Source organism: Brassica oleracea, chromosome C1, assembly GCF_000695525.1.
Source record: "Brassica oleracea var. oleracea cultivar TO1000 chromosome C1, BOL, whole genome shotgun sequence".
In the NCBI taxonomy this organism is placed as follows: Eukaryota; Viridiplantae; Streptophyta; class Magnoliopsida; order Brassicales; family Brassicaceae; genus Brassica; species Brassica oleracea.
The window spans coordinates 5720888-5737098 of record NC_027748.1 but is presented as its reverse complement, the minus strand read 5'-3'; the positions used below and the strand labels follow the sequence as shown (position 1 = coordinate 5737098).

General features: G+C 40.2%; 5 protein-coding genes across 5 annotated transcripts; 4 read left to right on the top strand and 1 right to left on the bottom strand.

Moving 5' to 3' along the window:
* Positions 1-523: 523 nt before the first annotated feature.
* Positions 524-2302, top strand: LOC106304860 (rac-like GTP-binding protein ARAC7). The gene is made up of 8 exons (XM_013741252.1): positions 524-857; positions 1038-1125; positions 1238-1347; positions 1452-1515; positions 1605-1663; positions 1738-1803; positions 1896-2005; positions 2112-2302. Exons 1-8 carry the CDS (start codon positions 759-761, stop codon positions 2143-2145), a joined length of 630 nt encoding a protein of 209 aa, XP_013596706.1. The 5' UTR covers positions 524-758; the 3' UTR covers positions 2146-2302.
* Positions 2303-3029: 727 nt separating this feature from the next.
* Positions 3030-5056, top strand: LOC106304840 (cyclin-dependent kinase F-1). The gene is made up of 3 exons (XM_013741229.1): positions 3030-3571; positions 3690-4634; positions 4818-5056. The coding sequence occupies exons 1-2, from the start codon at positions 3065-3067 to the stop codon at positions 4614-4616; spliced, it is 1434 nt and encodes a 477-aa protein (XP_013596683.1). The 5' UTR covers positions 3030-3064; the 3' UTR covers positions 4617-4634; positions 4818-5056.
* A 299-nt stretch (positions 5057-5355) lies between these two features.
* On the top strand, positions 5356-6977 carry LOC106304851. The gene is made up of 3 exons (XM_013741240.1): positions 5356-5594; positions 5925-6228; positions 6351-6977. Exons 1-3 carry the CDS (start codon positions 5417-5419, stop codon positions 6847-6849), a joined length of 981 nt encoding a protein of 326 aa, XP_013596694.1. The 5' UTR covers positions 5356-5416; the 3' UTR covers positions 6850-6977.
* Positions 6978-7319: 342 nt separating this feature from the next.
* LOC106304829 (protein tesmin/TSO1-like CXC 5) lies at positions 7320-10654 on the top strand. Its single transcript, XM_013741219.1, has 8 exons — positions 7320-8001; positions 8261-8368; positions 8590-8767; positions 8856-9215; positions 9298-9401; positions 9486-9580; positions 9674-10033; positions 10123-10654. Exons 1-8 carry the CDS (start codon positions 7697-7699, stop codon positions 10347-10349), a joined length of 1737 nt encoding a protein of 578 aa, XP_013596673.1. The 5' UTR covers positions 7320-7696; the 3' UTR covers positions 10350-10654.
* A 32-nt stretch (positions 10655-10686) lies between these two features.
* Positions 10687-15367, bottom strand: LOC106304818 (peroxisomal fatty acid beta-oxidation multifunctional protein AIM1). The gene is made up of 18 exons (XM_013741210.1): positions 15108-15367; positions 14960-15031; positions 14761-14823; positions 14617-14673; positions 14450-14517; positions 14289-14370; positions 14114-14169; positions 13726-14028; positions 13556-13642; positions 13255-13429; positions 12925-13046; positions 12648-12811; positions 12312-12566; positions 12098-12219; positions 11910-12031; positions 11667-11815; positions 11326-11464; positions 10687-10958 (listed from the first exon to the last, which is right to left on the bottom strand). Exons 1-18 carry the CDS (start codon positions 15202-15204, stop codon positions 10923-10925), a joined length of 2169 nt encoding a protein of 722 aa, XP_013596664.1. The 5' UTR covers positions 15205-15367; the 3' UTR covers positions 10687-10922.
* Positions 15368-16211: the final 844 nt, after the last annotated feature.

The window sequence follows — 16211 nt, the reverse complement described above, 5'->3', positions numbered from 1 at the left end:
GATCTATGGACATGAGTCATGACCACCAACATAACTAAACCTGATGAATCTACTTCTAAGTATAACCCAACGATTCCATTCAAAATTGGCCCACATACATATGAGGCCTGAAGCATTTGATCCAAGAATATTCGAATTTGAATGTTGGGGGAACAAAAGAAGTATTCTGAGGTTTACAAAAAGTTGAAACTCCACTTGTATAAAAGAAATAAATAATAAAAGAGTTAGGATTAAAATATAAAAGAAAAATCCATGGAAGGGCTCAAGAGAAACTCGTGCATGAGAAGAAACGTGAAACTCCCAAGAGAAAAAAAAAACAGACACACTTAGCTGTATACCAACAAGAGGACAAAAGGTCGAAACTGTGTCGTATCTCGCAACGGTCGATACGTGTTTCAACTCAACCGTTGATAATAATACCAAACTTTTTTGACAGAAAGGTTATAGAAACCGCAGGACTAATTTCAAATCATTTTCTTTTTTTATATAATAGTATAAGTTTTCAATTGTGCTTAGTTTTTGAAATTTAATGAGAGGGACAATAAAAGTTTGACCCTTTTTAGAGAGACTATTGACTTGGACGAGACCTGAGAATCCGACACATTTAACTCTCCTCTTCTCTCTCTCTACAAACATTCATTTCTCCCTAATAACATATCGAAATTCACACACTCTTGTAAAGCTTATCTCCACACTTCTCCAGCACTCTTCTTCTTTAATTTTCTTCTGGGGTCTTAATTCTGGTTCTTTGTAAGACAATGAGTGCTTCAAAGTTCATTAAATGTGTAACTGTCGGAGACGGAGCTGTGGGGAAGACATGTATGCTTATCTCTTACACTAGCAACAAGTTTCCCACTGTAAGAGTTCGTTTCCTTTTTCATTTTTCCATTGTAAAGCTATTAATTTTTCTTGCTGGGTTTCAGAGATTTCATTTGGGTCTCTCAAAGGTTTAAGCTTTGAACTCTTTAGGTAGAGATCTAGTGTATTTGTGGGTTTATATTGTCACGTCTCCTCATGATTCTTGATGTTTTGTTCAGGATTATATACCGACTGTGTTCGACAACTTCAGTGCCAATGTCTCCGTGGATGGACAGATCGTGAATCTGGGGCTATGGGACACTGCTGGTAAAAAAAACAAAACAAAAAACCAACAAAGTTTCATAATTTTGATCCTAAAAAAATACATTGCATAAGTCTCTCCCCCTTTAATAATCTCACAGAAACTGTTGTTGTTTAGGTCAAGAAGATTACAGTAGGTTGAGGCCGTTGAGTTACAGAGGAGCTGATATCTTCGTCTTAGCCTTTTCTCTTATCAGCAAGGCCAGTTACGAGAATGTACTTAAGAAGGTATTTGTCTTTTATTTATTTCTCCCTTGCGTTGAAAATATATGTTTGATTGTGAGTTCTGGTGAATGTTGAATGTTGAATCTGATTGTTTTGTTTTTGGACAGTGGATGCCTGAACTTCGTAGGTTTGCTCCAAATGTTCCCATAGTTCTTGTTGGTACAAAGCTAGGTAAGTAATTTTGTATGCAAATTTTATTTTTTGTTTTTGAGTTTTTTTTTCTTTGCTGATACCTTTTTTACATTGTGGTGTTCCTTAAGATCTTCGTGATGATAAGGGATACCTCGCTGATCATACCAATGTCATTACCTCTACTCAGGTATGTATATTTGCGTAATCTCTCTTTATTGATTTTTGTTTTCTCAAGCTTATGGACTTTGTTTGTGGAGACAGGGAGAGGAATTGAGGAAGCAAATCGGTGCAGCTGCTTACATCGAGTGCAGTTCCAAGACTCAACAGGTAAGCTCTCCTCGGAAAGCGAATGTTTTGGTGAATAAAAACAATATCAGAGTCTTTTTTTTGTTGAACTTTGCCTTGGTCTTTTGTTGTAGAATGTGAAAGCAGTGTTTGACACAGCGATCAAAGTGGTTCTCCAGCCACCATGGAGGAAAGAGGTAACTGGGAATAAGAAGAAACACAGAAGATCCGGTTGCTCCTTTGCGTAAGCCCTTTTTTTTAATTATTTTGTATCTTCTTCTTATGATTTTCACTATGTGAAGAGGTTACAGTAAAAAAAAAGCTTACAAACAAGAGTTATAAATATGCAGGAGCATTGTCTGTGGAGGCTGCGCCACAGCTTAGGACATAACACAAGTGAAGTGACAAGTCCCAGCAACATTGTCTCTCTCTCTCTCTCTCTGGTCGGTTTATTGGTATTGTTGTAGGCAGAAGAATTACAACTATGGAAGATAAGGGAACTGTTGGTTCTCTTAATTTGTATGTGAAGTTCCTTTCTCTGCTTTTTCTCTCTCTCTCTCTCTCTCTTGATGTTTTGTTGTGTAGACTTTGCTGATTCCAGTAATATTCATGTGTTGTTGTTAACATTGTTTGCATCATTTTGAAGGCCATGTAGAGTCATCATTTGTGGTGATACACTACTCTATGACACCACAAATAATGATGCACACTAAAACCGGACTAAAACAATATCGAACCAATCACTACTCCTTTCTCAATCCAAAAAATTGAAATGTCCATCACCATAAACTAATGTTCTTATACATGCTCATTAATATATCTAACTAAATCACATAGTAGCATAGCAGGTGACATAGTTAAGCAAATACAGATGAAAAGCATGTTATAAGCACATAGTAGCATAGCAGATAGCATCCAACAAATATTCTTGTGTTGTTGTTAACAATGTTTGCATCATTTGAAGGCCATGTTTATGTATATATATATATGTATAGATTGTAGCACCCTCAAATAAGAGTAGACATCAAACCGGACTAAGCCAACATCGAACCCCACGGTTTTACCATCCAAAAATTGAAATGTCATGCTTTATCTCCATAAACTAATGCTCATAAATACAGGTAATTACAGTAGAGCATAAGCAGATCGTAAATTAGTTAAAAATCAGTACCAAAGGAATAAAATTACAGAGGGTATTTTCGTAATTTACAACTCTGGGTAAATTCGTTAGCGTTATATGTTATCATCATCGTCAAAAACCGGGAAACAAGGGGGGAAGGATCTGTTCAAAAACGACGCCGTAATGGATAAACAGCCGGCGAGCAGTTGGAGTATCCACACCCGGCCGGAGATAATCGCCAAGTACGAGATCTTCGAGCGAGTCGGATCCGGAGCCTACGCCGACGTGTACCGAGCTCGCCGCATCTCCGACGGCCTCACCGTCGCTCTCAAGGAGATCTTCGACTACCAATCAGCCTTCCGGGAGATCGACGCCCTCTCGATCCTCCAGGGCTCCCCCAACGTCGTCCTAATGCACGAGTACTTCTGGCGTGAGGACGAGAACGCAGTGATCGTCCTCGAGTTCCTCAGGTCTGATCTATCCGCAGTGATCCGAGACGCCAAGAGGCGGAAGAAGAAAGGGGAAGGAGGAGGGGATGGATTCTCCGTTGGGGAGATCAAGAGATGGATGGTTCAGATTCTCAATGGCGTCGATGCTTGTCATCGGAATATGATCGTTCACAGAGATTTAAAGCCTGGGAATATGTTGATTGGTGATGATGGAGTGCTCAAGCTTGCTGATTTTGGTCAGGTGATTTGTAAAAAGTTTCGATCTTTTAATCAAATTTAGTTTACCCTTATTGTAAAGTTTAGATCTTTGAATCAAGTTTGTAATAATGTGTGTGTTTGGCTGCTTGGTTTGTTTACAGGCTAGGATACTCATGGAGTCTGATAACCTCGCTACAGATGAAAACCAACAGGAAGAGAGAGAAGGAGAAGCCAGCAGGGAGCCACCAGAAGTGATTCCTGATTATGTGAACTCCTCTCAGATAGGGTCAGAAGGTCAGGAACAGGAAGTACTGAGTAGAGACGAGTACTTTCGGCAGGTGGAAGAGCTCAAGGCTAAGCAAGTTGTGAGAGATGATACTGATAAGGACTCCAACGTGCCTGATGGAGACGGAGCGTCTTGTCTTGCCACGTGTACTGTTAGCGAAATGGATGATGATTTCGGGACGAACTCTTTTGCTTATGATGAGGGATTGGATGGTGGTGGAGAAGGTTTGATGACATCTTGCGTGGGGACCAGATGGTTTAGACCACCGGAGCTTCTCTACGGATCTACAATGTATGGGTTGGAGATCGATCTGTGGTCGCTTGGTTGCGTCTTTGCGGAGCTCTTGTCTCTGGAGCCTTTGTTCCCTGGAGTTTCGGATATTGATCAGATCAGCAGAGTGACCAACGTGCTGGGGAACTTGAACGAAGAGGTTTGGCCAGGCTGTGTTGATCTTCCTGATTATAAGTCGATCTCGTTTGCTGAAGTAGAGTCTCCTCTTGGTGTAGAAGGATGTCTTCCTAACCATTCGGGGGAAGTGATAGCGCTGCTCAAGAAGCTTATCTGTTATGATCCAGCTAGTAGAGCTACTGCTGTGGAGTTGTTGAGTGATAAATATTTCAAGGAAGATCCTCTTCCGGTACCAGTTTCAGAGCTCTATGTGCCTCCGGCAATGAGTGGACCAGATGAGGAGGATTCTCCTAGGAAGTGGAATGATTACAGAGAAATGGATTCAGATTCAGATGGCTTTGGACCTGTGAATGTGAAGCCTACAAGTAGTGGATTTACAATAGAGTTCCCCTGAACCTGAATGGCATTTAAGGTACGCAGTCAAAAGCTTTGCCTCTTTCTTCTTCATACTACTAGGCCTAGCTAAGAAACTTGCTAACTTTAATGGTTGCAGTGTTTTGAAGTTGCTTTTGGAATCGTTTGCTGCTTTCTTCTCTCATAACTCTGTTTCTTCATTGATTCTCAGTTTTGTGTGTTATCTTTGATGTTTCTTCAGATGGATTGGATTGCACTTGCCTTGGCGCCATGATTGAGAATCTTGATCATCCTGAATCCGTCTGCTGTGTCAAGATTGTGTTGTGTATTGTTGTTGTCTCTGGAATAGAAAACGGTTACATTTACAATCCAGCATTGAGCTCTCTAAAGTGCTATAAAAGCGTTGTATTATCTGTTTATCCATTTTGTACTAATAACTCCCTCTTTTCTTGTTCACCATAAGTTTTCATGATGGTTCAATGAGTGATATAATAAGGCTACGAATCCTCGTTGTCATCCAGTTTTTTTGCTTATCTGTTGACCAAATTACATGATCAAACTCTTAGTTACAGGTTCAGTCGTCGTACCAAAGACTAGTTTTTCTGCGTATTCATCATGTGAAAATAACACGTTAAGAATCAGCTTATCAGTCTATTGGACTATCATGTTAAATAATAAACTTAAGGGTTGTTTTAGAAATTAGACAAAAGCTGAGAGGTCAAAAGATAAATTAACGACAGTTTCCTTCCACACAGCTTATTACACTCCCTTAGGGTTTTTTTTTGTGGGGTGGGGAAACGGACATCGAGATTTCAGCAGGCCTTGTGAATCGGAGAGAAAATGGGGTCGAGTGTAAGAGAGGATCAGACGCCGCAGCATCACCCGCCTCACATCAGCAGTCTCGTCGTGCGTCCTTCCGGTAGCAACGACGGAGAAGGCGACCGCCACGCCGTCGCCGGAGATGACTCTCGTGACCGTCCCTCATTTGCTCGCTCCGATCGTCATAAGAGTGACAATGGTTCGTATCTCTTCCACAGTTAATTACATCCCAGTCCAGTTCTCTTTATCGGTTATGGTTTCGATTTATGAATTGCGAGTTCTTTATTGGCTGTGTAATAGCTAAGAGTTCAGTTACACTTGACGTGTTCTTGAGATTTCTTAACACTGCTTCAGATTTCTTAACAACAATTCCCTTTTCTCTTGTATGGTTTGTTCGGTGTAAACACTTAATGTTTGGCGGTCAAAGACTGGTATTGAGCCACCAACGGCCTTGTCATTTCACATTGTCAGCACTTCACTGTTTTCTATTGTGCTTACCCTGGCTTCTTCTTTTTGTGTGTGTGTGTAGGGCATAGAACTCGTGCAAGTTCTAGCTCACCACCACCCCGTCGTCCATTTGAAGATCACCACCGACACGGCTCGGATCTGAATCATTCAGGAGTTCCACTTCGTGGTGGCCGAGATTTCAGCAGCAGAAGAGAATCATCTGGGAGATACAGAGACTATTCACCGCCCCATGCTAGAGTTGGTCGTCGCTTTGATGGGCCTGAACCTGCTCATGGCCGCCCTTTCAAAAGCGATGGCATTGGCAGAAACAACAATTACCCAAAAGTGCAACCAAGAGATGGAGATTGGTACTGTCTAGATCCACTGTAAGTATCCTTACTCCTTGGCTATGAATAAGAACTCTTGATTTGTTTGTTTATTATCTTTAATCTACCGAAGTTTATAGATTTCATTTGTATGTTTATTTTTGTTTTTGTTATGGATACAGATGCGGTAACTTGAACTTTGCCAGACGAGAAGTGTGTTTCAAGTGCAAGAGGCGTCGCTATGCACCTGCCAATACTCCTCCACCGCCTCGTCTTCTTCCTCCCGTGAATCTCTCCCCAAGAAGAGACTTCAATGGCTACAGGTCTCCTCCACGTGGCTACCCCAGAGACTACCCGCCGCCAAGACTTGACCATCCCACATGGAGAGAAAGAGACAGAGAAGGAGGAGACCGTCTGCGTTACTCAAACCTCGAGTATCCTCCTAACAGAAGATTAGCATCTGACTGGGTCCCGGAACCTCACTATGAGAGACGACCACCTCTCAGTCCACCGCGTGGTGGCGGATGGGGACGACATTCAAGAGAGAGGAGCAGGTCGCCGCCAATGAGAGACAACCCTCCACCACCGCTAAGAGATTACCGCCGTGATAGTTACTTAGAGAGAGGAGGGAGAGACGATCAGCGTGGTGGCGACAGAGACAGGATGAGAAACGCTTACTGATACCAGAACAGTGTGTATGTCTTGGGGAACGTGGATGGTTTAGACAGTCGAAAATTTTCCCTGAAAATCAAAGCGACCTTTGTATTACACCTTAGATTCTTTTGTGCTAAATTTGAATGTTTAGCGAATTTTTGTGCACTTTATGCAAAAAAAAAGAAAAGAAAGTTCCGGAAAGGAATCAAAATACTCTTCTTTTTCCTACTTCCAAAACTCGACGGTAAGAGTGACGACGACTAGTCTGCCTACGTGTCGGTTCACAATTGGTGGGTATCTAAAACACGCACATTGTAAAGGTCTTTTAGATCAAATTTTTTATTCAGAGGCGATCGAACGGTGGAGAGAGGGCGAAACATAAAGCTTTTATGAATTCAAATCGTTGGATCACGGAATATAACACAAACCGTACGATCAAAACGCCGCGCAAATCTAACCGTCGAATATAATTTAAGAAAATTGAAATTTCAAAACATGTTAGAAAGAGGGAGGAGAGATGCTGTGTGGAAGAAGAAGAAGAAGAAGGAAGTACACAAAACCGAAAGTATCCTTCCTTGAGGGCTTTTCCTTCTTCTGCTTCGTCGTCATCGTCTTCGTGAACTAAAAACCCTAATTCTCCCCCATCTCTCTCTCTGTCGAAGCTTATCACTTTCACCCTCTCTATACGCGGATCAAATTCAAAGTCCCGAGCTTTTAACAGCCGCCGCCGAATCGGTTCTGATTCCTTTTTCGCGCTCCGTCGTGGGGGGATACCGATCTGGGTTTTCTCCGCGTGTTACTTTGAGCTGATCTGTGTCAATTTTTTAGAAAAGGAAACTTTCTGGGTTCCTTTGGAGATTCGAAAATTTTGGAGATGGGTGAAGAAGGCGGCGGAGGAGGAGGAGGAGGAGGAGGATTCCCGCCAAAAAAGGAAGGTGTAACTGATGAGTCTGGTTTCCCGGCGAAGACGCCAGCGAGGCAACTCGACTTCACTGGTGGCTCCGCTGAACATTCACTGTCTCCTACTGTCGTTGCTACGGCGGTTAAGACAATCGTCACTTCCTCCGTTTCTTCTTCACCGATTACGACGATGGCGTCGCGGCTTCATCCGGTGGTACGACCGACGGTGACTAACCCGCCGTCACAGTCACCAATCCTTAACGCGCCAATTAGGCATCCGTAAGTTTTATCTAATTGAGCTATTTTTTGAAAATTTTGTGAAGAAAAATTCATACGATTGGATTTGCAGAAGTTTGATTTTTGTGAAAAATCCAAACTTTTAGTGATTGAATTTGCAGAAATTTGATTTAAATCTTCAACCTTTGGAATCTTTAACATATCCAATGATTAAAGCTTTCTTAGTACACTCTTCTTATTCACCTTTCAATGATTTTCGAAATTTTCAACCTTTTCTTCTTTTTTTTTTTTTTTTTGGCAGAAAGCCGGAATCTCCGATATCTAGACCGAGGCCTATTGTGGAAGGTAGAGATGGAACCCCTCAAAAGAAGAAGCAGTGTAACTGTAAACACTCCCGCTGCTTGAAACTGTATGTCTTCTTCCCATTCATCTTTAGAGATTGACAAACTTGTTATGTTTGTTGTTTATTTGTGAGCTGTGTGAGTAACCTCTTCTTTTCAAGTTCGGGGAGACATGTTAGTGTGATTAAATTGTTTCCCTTTATCTGCCGTTAATTGTTGAGTTACGAATTATAGATTCTGGTTAGGCTTTAACTTTTGTGCTTCCATAAACTTACATGTACCTTTTCAGGTACTGTGAATGCTTTGCGTCCGGAACATATTGTGATGGTTGTAACTGTGTCAATTGTTTCAACAACGTTGATAACGAACCTGCAAGACGAGATGCTGTTGAAGCAACTCTGGAGCGGAATCCAAATGCTTTCAGGCCGAAAATTGCTAGCAGTCCACATGGTGTTAGGGATAAAAGGGTACGTTCTTTGAGGATTAACAACGTTACTGATAAATAAAATCACTTACATAGTGAGAATGCTTAGACTGTTGATGTGTCTTTTGCAGGAGGAGATTGGTGAAGTTGTGTTGTTAGGGAAACATAACAAAGGATGCCACTGCAAGAAATCAGGATGCCTTAAGAAGTATTGCGAGTGCTTTCAAGCCAACATTCTTTGCTCCGAGAACTGCCGATGCTTGGATTGCAAAAACTTTGACGGAAGTGAAGAGAGACAAGCTCTGTTTCACGGTGAACATGCCAACAACATGGCTTATCTCCAACAAGCGGCAAACGCAGCCATTACTGGAGCTGTTGGCTCCTCTGGCTTTGCTCCTTCCCCAGCACCTAAGAGAAGGAAAGGTCAAGATATCTCTTTCAACCAAGCAACCAAAGATTCATCTTCTCATCGACTTGGCCAGTTTCAACAGGTTTTGCAAGTTCCCAATTTCATCTATATATGTTTTTTATATCCTTTGCTTAATGAAGTGCAATCTTGTTACTGGTGTTTAGGCAAATAATGGAAGAAGTAGTGGCCCAACCTCAGGTACATCTCCAGCAACTGTTTCTAGGCCTGGTGGCACTTCATCGGCAGCTCCATCAAAGTTTGTATATAGGTGAAATTTCTGCTGTTCTCAAGTTATCTATTTGATCCAAAGAGCTGCATAGAACTGAAGTTTATGCTGTATATTTTTTTGAAGGTCTCTCTTAGCAGATATAATCCAACCTCAGGATGTGAAAGCGCTTTGCTCTGTGTTGGTGGCTGTAGCTGGAGAAGCAGCAAAGACATTAACAGGTTTAACTTTGAGTGAAAGACTCTTTATTGCTGACGTTTCACCTCTCTCTCTCTGTGTATTATTCATTGACCTTCCTTTATTTTTGTTCTTAGATAAAAGAAATGAAACAGAAACTTGTTTAGCTTCTTCTGCTCAAGATAACTCCCAAGGGAATAAAGATGTTGAGATGGTTGCAGCTGATGGAAACCAAGCTGATAAGTCTGAACCAGAGGGTTCCAATTCAGATGCCTCTAAAGGAAAGCCACTATCTCCAGCAACTCTGGCTTTGATGTGTGATGAGCAAGACACTATCTTCATGGTAGGAGCAGCTGAACCTAATGGTTCAGTGGACCCTGGTGGCTGCGGAACAAACTCACAGGAGAAGTCAGAGATTTACGCAGAGAAGGAGAGGGTGGTGTTAACCAAGTTCAGAGATTGCCTTAGTCGACTTATCTCTTACGCAGAAATAAAAGGTACTGTTGTTGCTTGTTTCTAGTCCTTCACACACAACTCAGCGAGAAAGTTTCTTCTCTAATGTTTAGTTAAGTTTGTTGGTTTGCAGAATCAAAGTGTTCATATTTAGCAAGAAGACATATACAGCCACCCCCAACCGCAAGCGCAACGGTGAAAACCGAGAATGGGATTCAGCAAATACCACAGCCACCAACCACTGCTCAACCTACACTCACCAAACCACAGCCGTTGCAGCCAACGACCACAACAAATACATCAACCACTCAGCATCCTCATAAACCTCCAGCTTTGCCGGAGAAGAAAGACTCTGCTTAGGACAAAAATAACTTACCAGAGAGAACATAAACAACAAGCTTCCTCACCACCTGCCTCACTTTACGAGGTAATGTTACCATAGTTTTTCTTGTCTCCTCTTTAAAAGCCTCTTCCAGATTTTGGAGAGAGCTTTGTTTCTTTACTACACGAGTTATTTATTATTATTACTTGTTAGTTTTCTGTTAACTTTTTTTTCTATTGATTGTTTTAGTTGCTGAGGCATCCTTTGTTTCTCATGTCTGGTTATGATGTTCTCTTTTCAACTTATGTAACATTAGAGAGTAACATATAATAAAATCCCCAATTTTACAAAAGATGTAAATGATATATTATTCTGTTTGACGAAAATTATTTAACCATTGGAACACATACATGAGAATGGAGTCGCTACAAGCATTTTATTAAGAACATAATAAGCAAGTGTTTAAAACAAAACAGCTTAGTAACCGTTGCTTTGAAGTAAAGAGAGAAACTGATTTATTCTCTCATTTAGCGATTAACACTTTCAACCTCTCCATAAACTTATTTCAAACGTTTATTTGACGATTACTTTTAAGCTCCCTTCTTGTGCATTCACATTCGAGACCTCGATGACGCCTTAGGTTCACTCTGCAGTAAAAAACCAGAGTTCCATCATGAATCAGGGAAAAAAGAATGGGGAAAAAATGAATAAACTGATGATAGCCGGACTAGTACTGCATTCATAAGCTTGGAAACATTTATTTCATAGCTCTAAGTAGGCTATAACCATACTACACGATCGTCTTTGCAGACTTAGCGAACCAAATTACAAAAACAAATCTACATGGGTCAATGCTAAACTTAGTCTCAAGATATTATATCTATAACTCTGCTTGGGGGGGGGGTTTAATCCATGTTCACCTTGTCAAGCTATTTGTTAATAGGCAACTTAGTTGGGGAACTGTGTTCTCTTGTGATATCATAAAATGTAAAAGAAAGTTGAGAGAGACTTTACCAGACGCATTCCATTCATTGCCCTTTCCTCCAGATACCTCGAAGGTTTGAAAAAGCCTCCATAAGTCTCGGACAATCTCTTGAGCCTTTCATATATGTACTTCGGTCCAACCGTGTCTGCCCAGAAAATAATTCCTCCGCTGCAACAAGGAACCAAAACACAAAAGAGAAATGATCATCACCAACTTTTTAGTGACAGACAAAAACAAAGAAAAAACCTTGCTTATTGACTTGTTAGCAAATGACCAAAGAGACTCAACGAGATGATAAAGATGGGATACTTCAACTTTAAGTGCAAACAGAGCATAATTTTTCTTTTCTGAATTACATTAAAATTCTTACCGGTAAGAAGGAAAACTCATTCCAAGGACAGAGGCAACGTCCAAGTCTGAGGCTCGGATCACAACTCCTTCATCCAGGACACGGCACGCCTCGTTAACCACAGGGAACAAGATCATCTCAACAATCTCTTTATCAGCTACTGATATAGGCTGCAAAAGAAAGACAAGGAGGCTTTATTAACTTTTGAAAACTACCAAATAATACTACTACTTATATTTCGTAAAACATAATTTTTGTTCATACCTTCCCACCAGGCATGATATTGGTAAGTTTCCTCGATTCCTCAACAACTGAAAGCACTGATGGATCAGGTTTTGGTTTGCTTCCCTTCTCATAAATATAGTATCCTCTCCCGTTGATTTTGCCTGAAGCAGCAAAACGTTAAAAGTGGGCAGATGAGAAGTTTTCAAAGGCAAGAGCAAATGACATACCATTTCGCCCGCTCTTAACCAGAAGCTCGGTCAGTGGAGATCTGAACATGCGGTCACCATAGGCCTTGGCATATATCTCCTTAACTGCCATTCCAATCCCATGTCCAGCCAGATCACCTAGCCTGAGAAGTAAGTCATCCCATAAAGAGTAAAGCTCTCTACACACATTCAAAAAGCGGTAGGTAACGAAATAAGGAAGGAGGGAGAGATTTACTGGAAAGGACCCAGTGGCAAGCCAAAAGAGGTGATAACCCTGTCGACTCTGAACAAGTCAACACCTAGATTGACCAACATATGAGCACCTTGTGTATACGGAAAGAATGTCCTGTTCACTGCAAAACCTATGCAGTTTCCAACCACCACTGGAACTTTCTTTATGGCCTTTCCAAGCGACATGAGATCCAGGATCACCTGAGCAGAAGTATTCTCTGTACGAACAATCTCAAGAAGAGTCATGATATGTGCCGGGCTGTATAAAACAGACAAACCTTTGTTAGTTACATTAAAAATACAAAAAAGTAGAAAAATCTTTGTGACATTGAATATGCACCTGAAGAAATGTGCACCAACTATGCGATCTTTTGAGTTAGTTTTTTCTCCAATTACGCTGAGGTCGATAGTAGATGTGTTGCTCGCCAAGATGCAATGTGGTGGACAGACCTCTTCGATTTCTTTGAATATCTTTTGTTTCAACTGAATGTTTTCAATCACTGCCTGAAAAATGACACCAGAAGCAACACCTTATAGTCAAGAGGAAAATTTTATTCACTAACTAGATTTGATTATACTTGAAACCAAAGAGAAGGGAGATAAAGAGTAAGGCATACCTCTATAACCATGTCCACATCTTTGAACTCTGAGTAATCGAGTACCCCCTTGAGCAACGAGAGGGCCTTTCCTGCTTTGTCTTGTGTCAGTTTTCCCCTAGATACCAAGCTTTTGAGATTTGCTGTCACAAGAAAAAAATCTTTATTGCATCTACTGTAAACAGGAACAGTGATAACCTTATAGTCTATTACTCCATCATATGCTATGTATGCTTCTTTTGGCTCAAAACAACTCACTGAGGCGTTTATACACCTTTCTAACTTCTTATAATACCAAGATATATACTTTTATTATATAGTAACTGGATATGTTCTGGATAAGATAAGAACCTTCAACTGATTTTAGTCCTTTCTGGAGGTAATCTGGATTAATTTCTTTGAGCACAACTCTTGTATTGCTTAGAAGTAGAGCGGTGGCGATGCCAGAACCCATCAGACCTCCACCAATAACTGCAACTTTCTTCATCGGTCTCGGTTTCAATCCAACGTCAGTTACATTAGGCACCTGAAAAGTGTTTTAAAATATGCTCAGGCGTGGAAACAAGAAGTACTAGGAGCAACAAACGCAGTGCAGTTTAATCCTAATGAAACTATAGCTTTAGGAGGACTAAAAGGGTTTGGCCAATCTCACCTTTGATGTTGCACGCTGTGCGAAGAAAACATGAACAAGAGCCTTTGCAGTGTCTGACATTACTAACTGCTTGAAAACTTCTGCTTCCTGCATAGTGAATCAAGGAGTTATTAACAAAACACAAAGCTATTAAACAAATTAAGGAAACCAGAAGACAGGGTCAATGTCACCTTGAGAACGCCACTATATCCTCCATGGACGATTCCTTCTTCAATGACATCAATGCAAGCATGGTGCTGAGGCATATTAGGAGCTATCTTCTTGGCTAGCTGTCTAGTATCCTTCAGTATAGCACGAGCTTCAGATAAAGAACCAATCTTGTCGGTCCTGTGCAGTGAACGCAAAAAGGGTTTACGTCCAAGTGCAATGTCAAGAGCCCACTTTCTGGAAGTGCTCAACAATTCTCCAGACGGCACCAGAGCATCAACGAGACCGAACTTCTGCCCCTCCTCTGACGATATCGACTTGGAAAGCTGCAAAAGTAACAAACTTCTCAGCCAAACAAATCAGATTTTGGTAATTAAACTGTTGGTAACTGCAAAAAAATGCCATTTATACCAGGATCATATCAGTTGCTTTTGCAAGGCCTACTAATCTTGGAAGACGTTGTGTTCCTTCATAGACACAATTAGCTTGGTTATTCACCAAACACTATTGAAAGGTATCCATTGATAAACAAAACTGTCTTTGTCAGCTTTAAAAGAAGAGTCAAGCTGAACAAACAAATCCGTACCTCCAAAACCTGGAATAACTCCAAGTGTCAGCTCTGGTAAGCCTAGCTGAGCTTTCGGGGCAGCAACTCGAGCATGACACGCCTAAAGAATTACGAGTGATACAATAATCAACACAACAACAACAACAACAAAAAGATACTTTAAACTTGAAAAGTCTTACCATAGCCAATTCTAAACCACCACCAAGAGCTAATCCTTCAACTGCAGCAACAAGCGGCTTCCTAGAGTCTTTGATAACAAGAAAACAGTATCAATATCACATCGTGTAACAATTGCAAGCTATCATATTGAGATCCTTCAAAACAAAAAGAAGGCTAAGCTAGATACCTTCCATAAGGTTGCACACAAGATCAATGGATACTTCAGGCATAAGTGATATATCCCCTGCCCAAGAAACGATATTGTCAACAACACAGGACACAATATGCTTTCACTATAAAAAAAACTTAACAACAGAAGAAACTTGTGTACCAGTCTTATGAACTTGCTGGAAAACATTGATGTCGAAACCACCCGAGAACCTTCCACCGTTGCCTGAAATGATCAGAATACATTCAACGACCTTAACCAAACCGAAAAAAGGATTCAACTTTCAAACTCTTCTTACACAATTCACAATTTTTTACCAACGCTAAGATCGATACATGATTCGAACAAAAAAGAAATCTACCTGTCAAGACGATGGCCTTGATATCGCTCCTCTGATTCGCGTCTTGAAACTTCTCCTTCAACCCAGAAATAACTGAAAAAGATCCCACAAAAATCAGCTAACGAAGAAACATAGTGAATGAGATCAAAAGTAAGGAGCTTTTTAATACTTGGGCTGGCCAGAGAGTTAACAGGAGGATTCGAAATGGTGATCACAGCAACACCATCGTTTCCGACTTCCATCGTCACTCCAATCTTCTTCGCCATAGCTTTTAACAAAGTTTCTCCCAAAATCAGATAAAGATCTGTGCTTTTTATTTGTCAGAGATAAGATCAAAGCGTTACACGTACTTTAGATTAGTAACGTGAGTGGATTGTCTTTCCTAAACATTGTTTGTTTGTTTCGTCGTTTTTGTCATAAGCAGCAACCAAATCTCCTAGTTTACAAGGCCGAATCGATGTTTTATTTGGGCCCTTGTGGCCTTGTTCACCTAACTAACTAATATTGTACCTTTAGTTTTATTAAAAGTTTAAACCAAACAAAAAAAATTGCCGCTGTTATAAAAAAACTGGTATTTTATTATATCGCAGAAATTTAAATAAGGGCAAAATTTTATATCCGTACGAAGAAGATAACACTGATAAGAAGAGAGGATATGTTATTAGAAGGAGAAGGATGGTGTATCTTACAAACGATCGAAACGATCGTTTATATAGAAATGAAAAGTAAAGTTACTGTGCATGCATAGTGACAGCGGGACTCATAATGATATTAAAGTCAACAAATTCTGCGCCTCCCCCGTTTGCAATACGACGCTTCCATAACAGCCGCCAATATATTAAACACTAATATTAAGCTATTAGAACATCACTAGATCATTTCTCCGCACTAATATTAAGCTTTAAATTTGATTTTTTTTTATATTTTTAGTTTAAAGTAAGTATTTCTATTATATGTACCACAATTAACTAATAAAATATGAAGAATCAAGTCCGAATTTTAGAGTTTTGTAAAAAAAATATAATTATGTATAGAACATAAATTATCTTAGTTTAAAAGATTGGAATCTCATCTCGAATAAATTCACGAAAAGAAAAAGTACTCCAATAACCTACTTAAAATATAAAACCCCATTTTCAAAAAAAAAACGTACTTAATAATATTTTTCACGTGTAATAGTTGAAAACTAACAATTGAATATCGATCTAGAATATTATTTTAATATATCTAATGGTAAAATATTAATTGTAATAAACAAATTTTGAATTTTGTA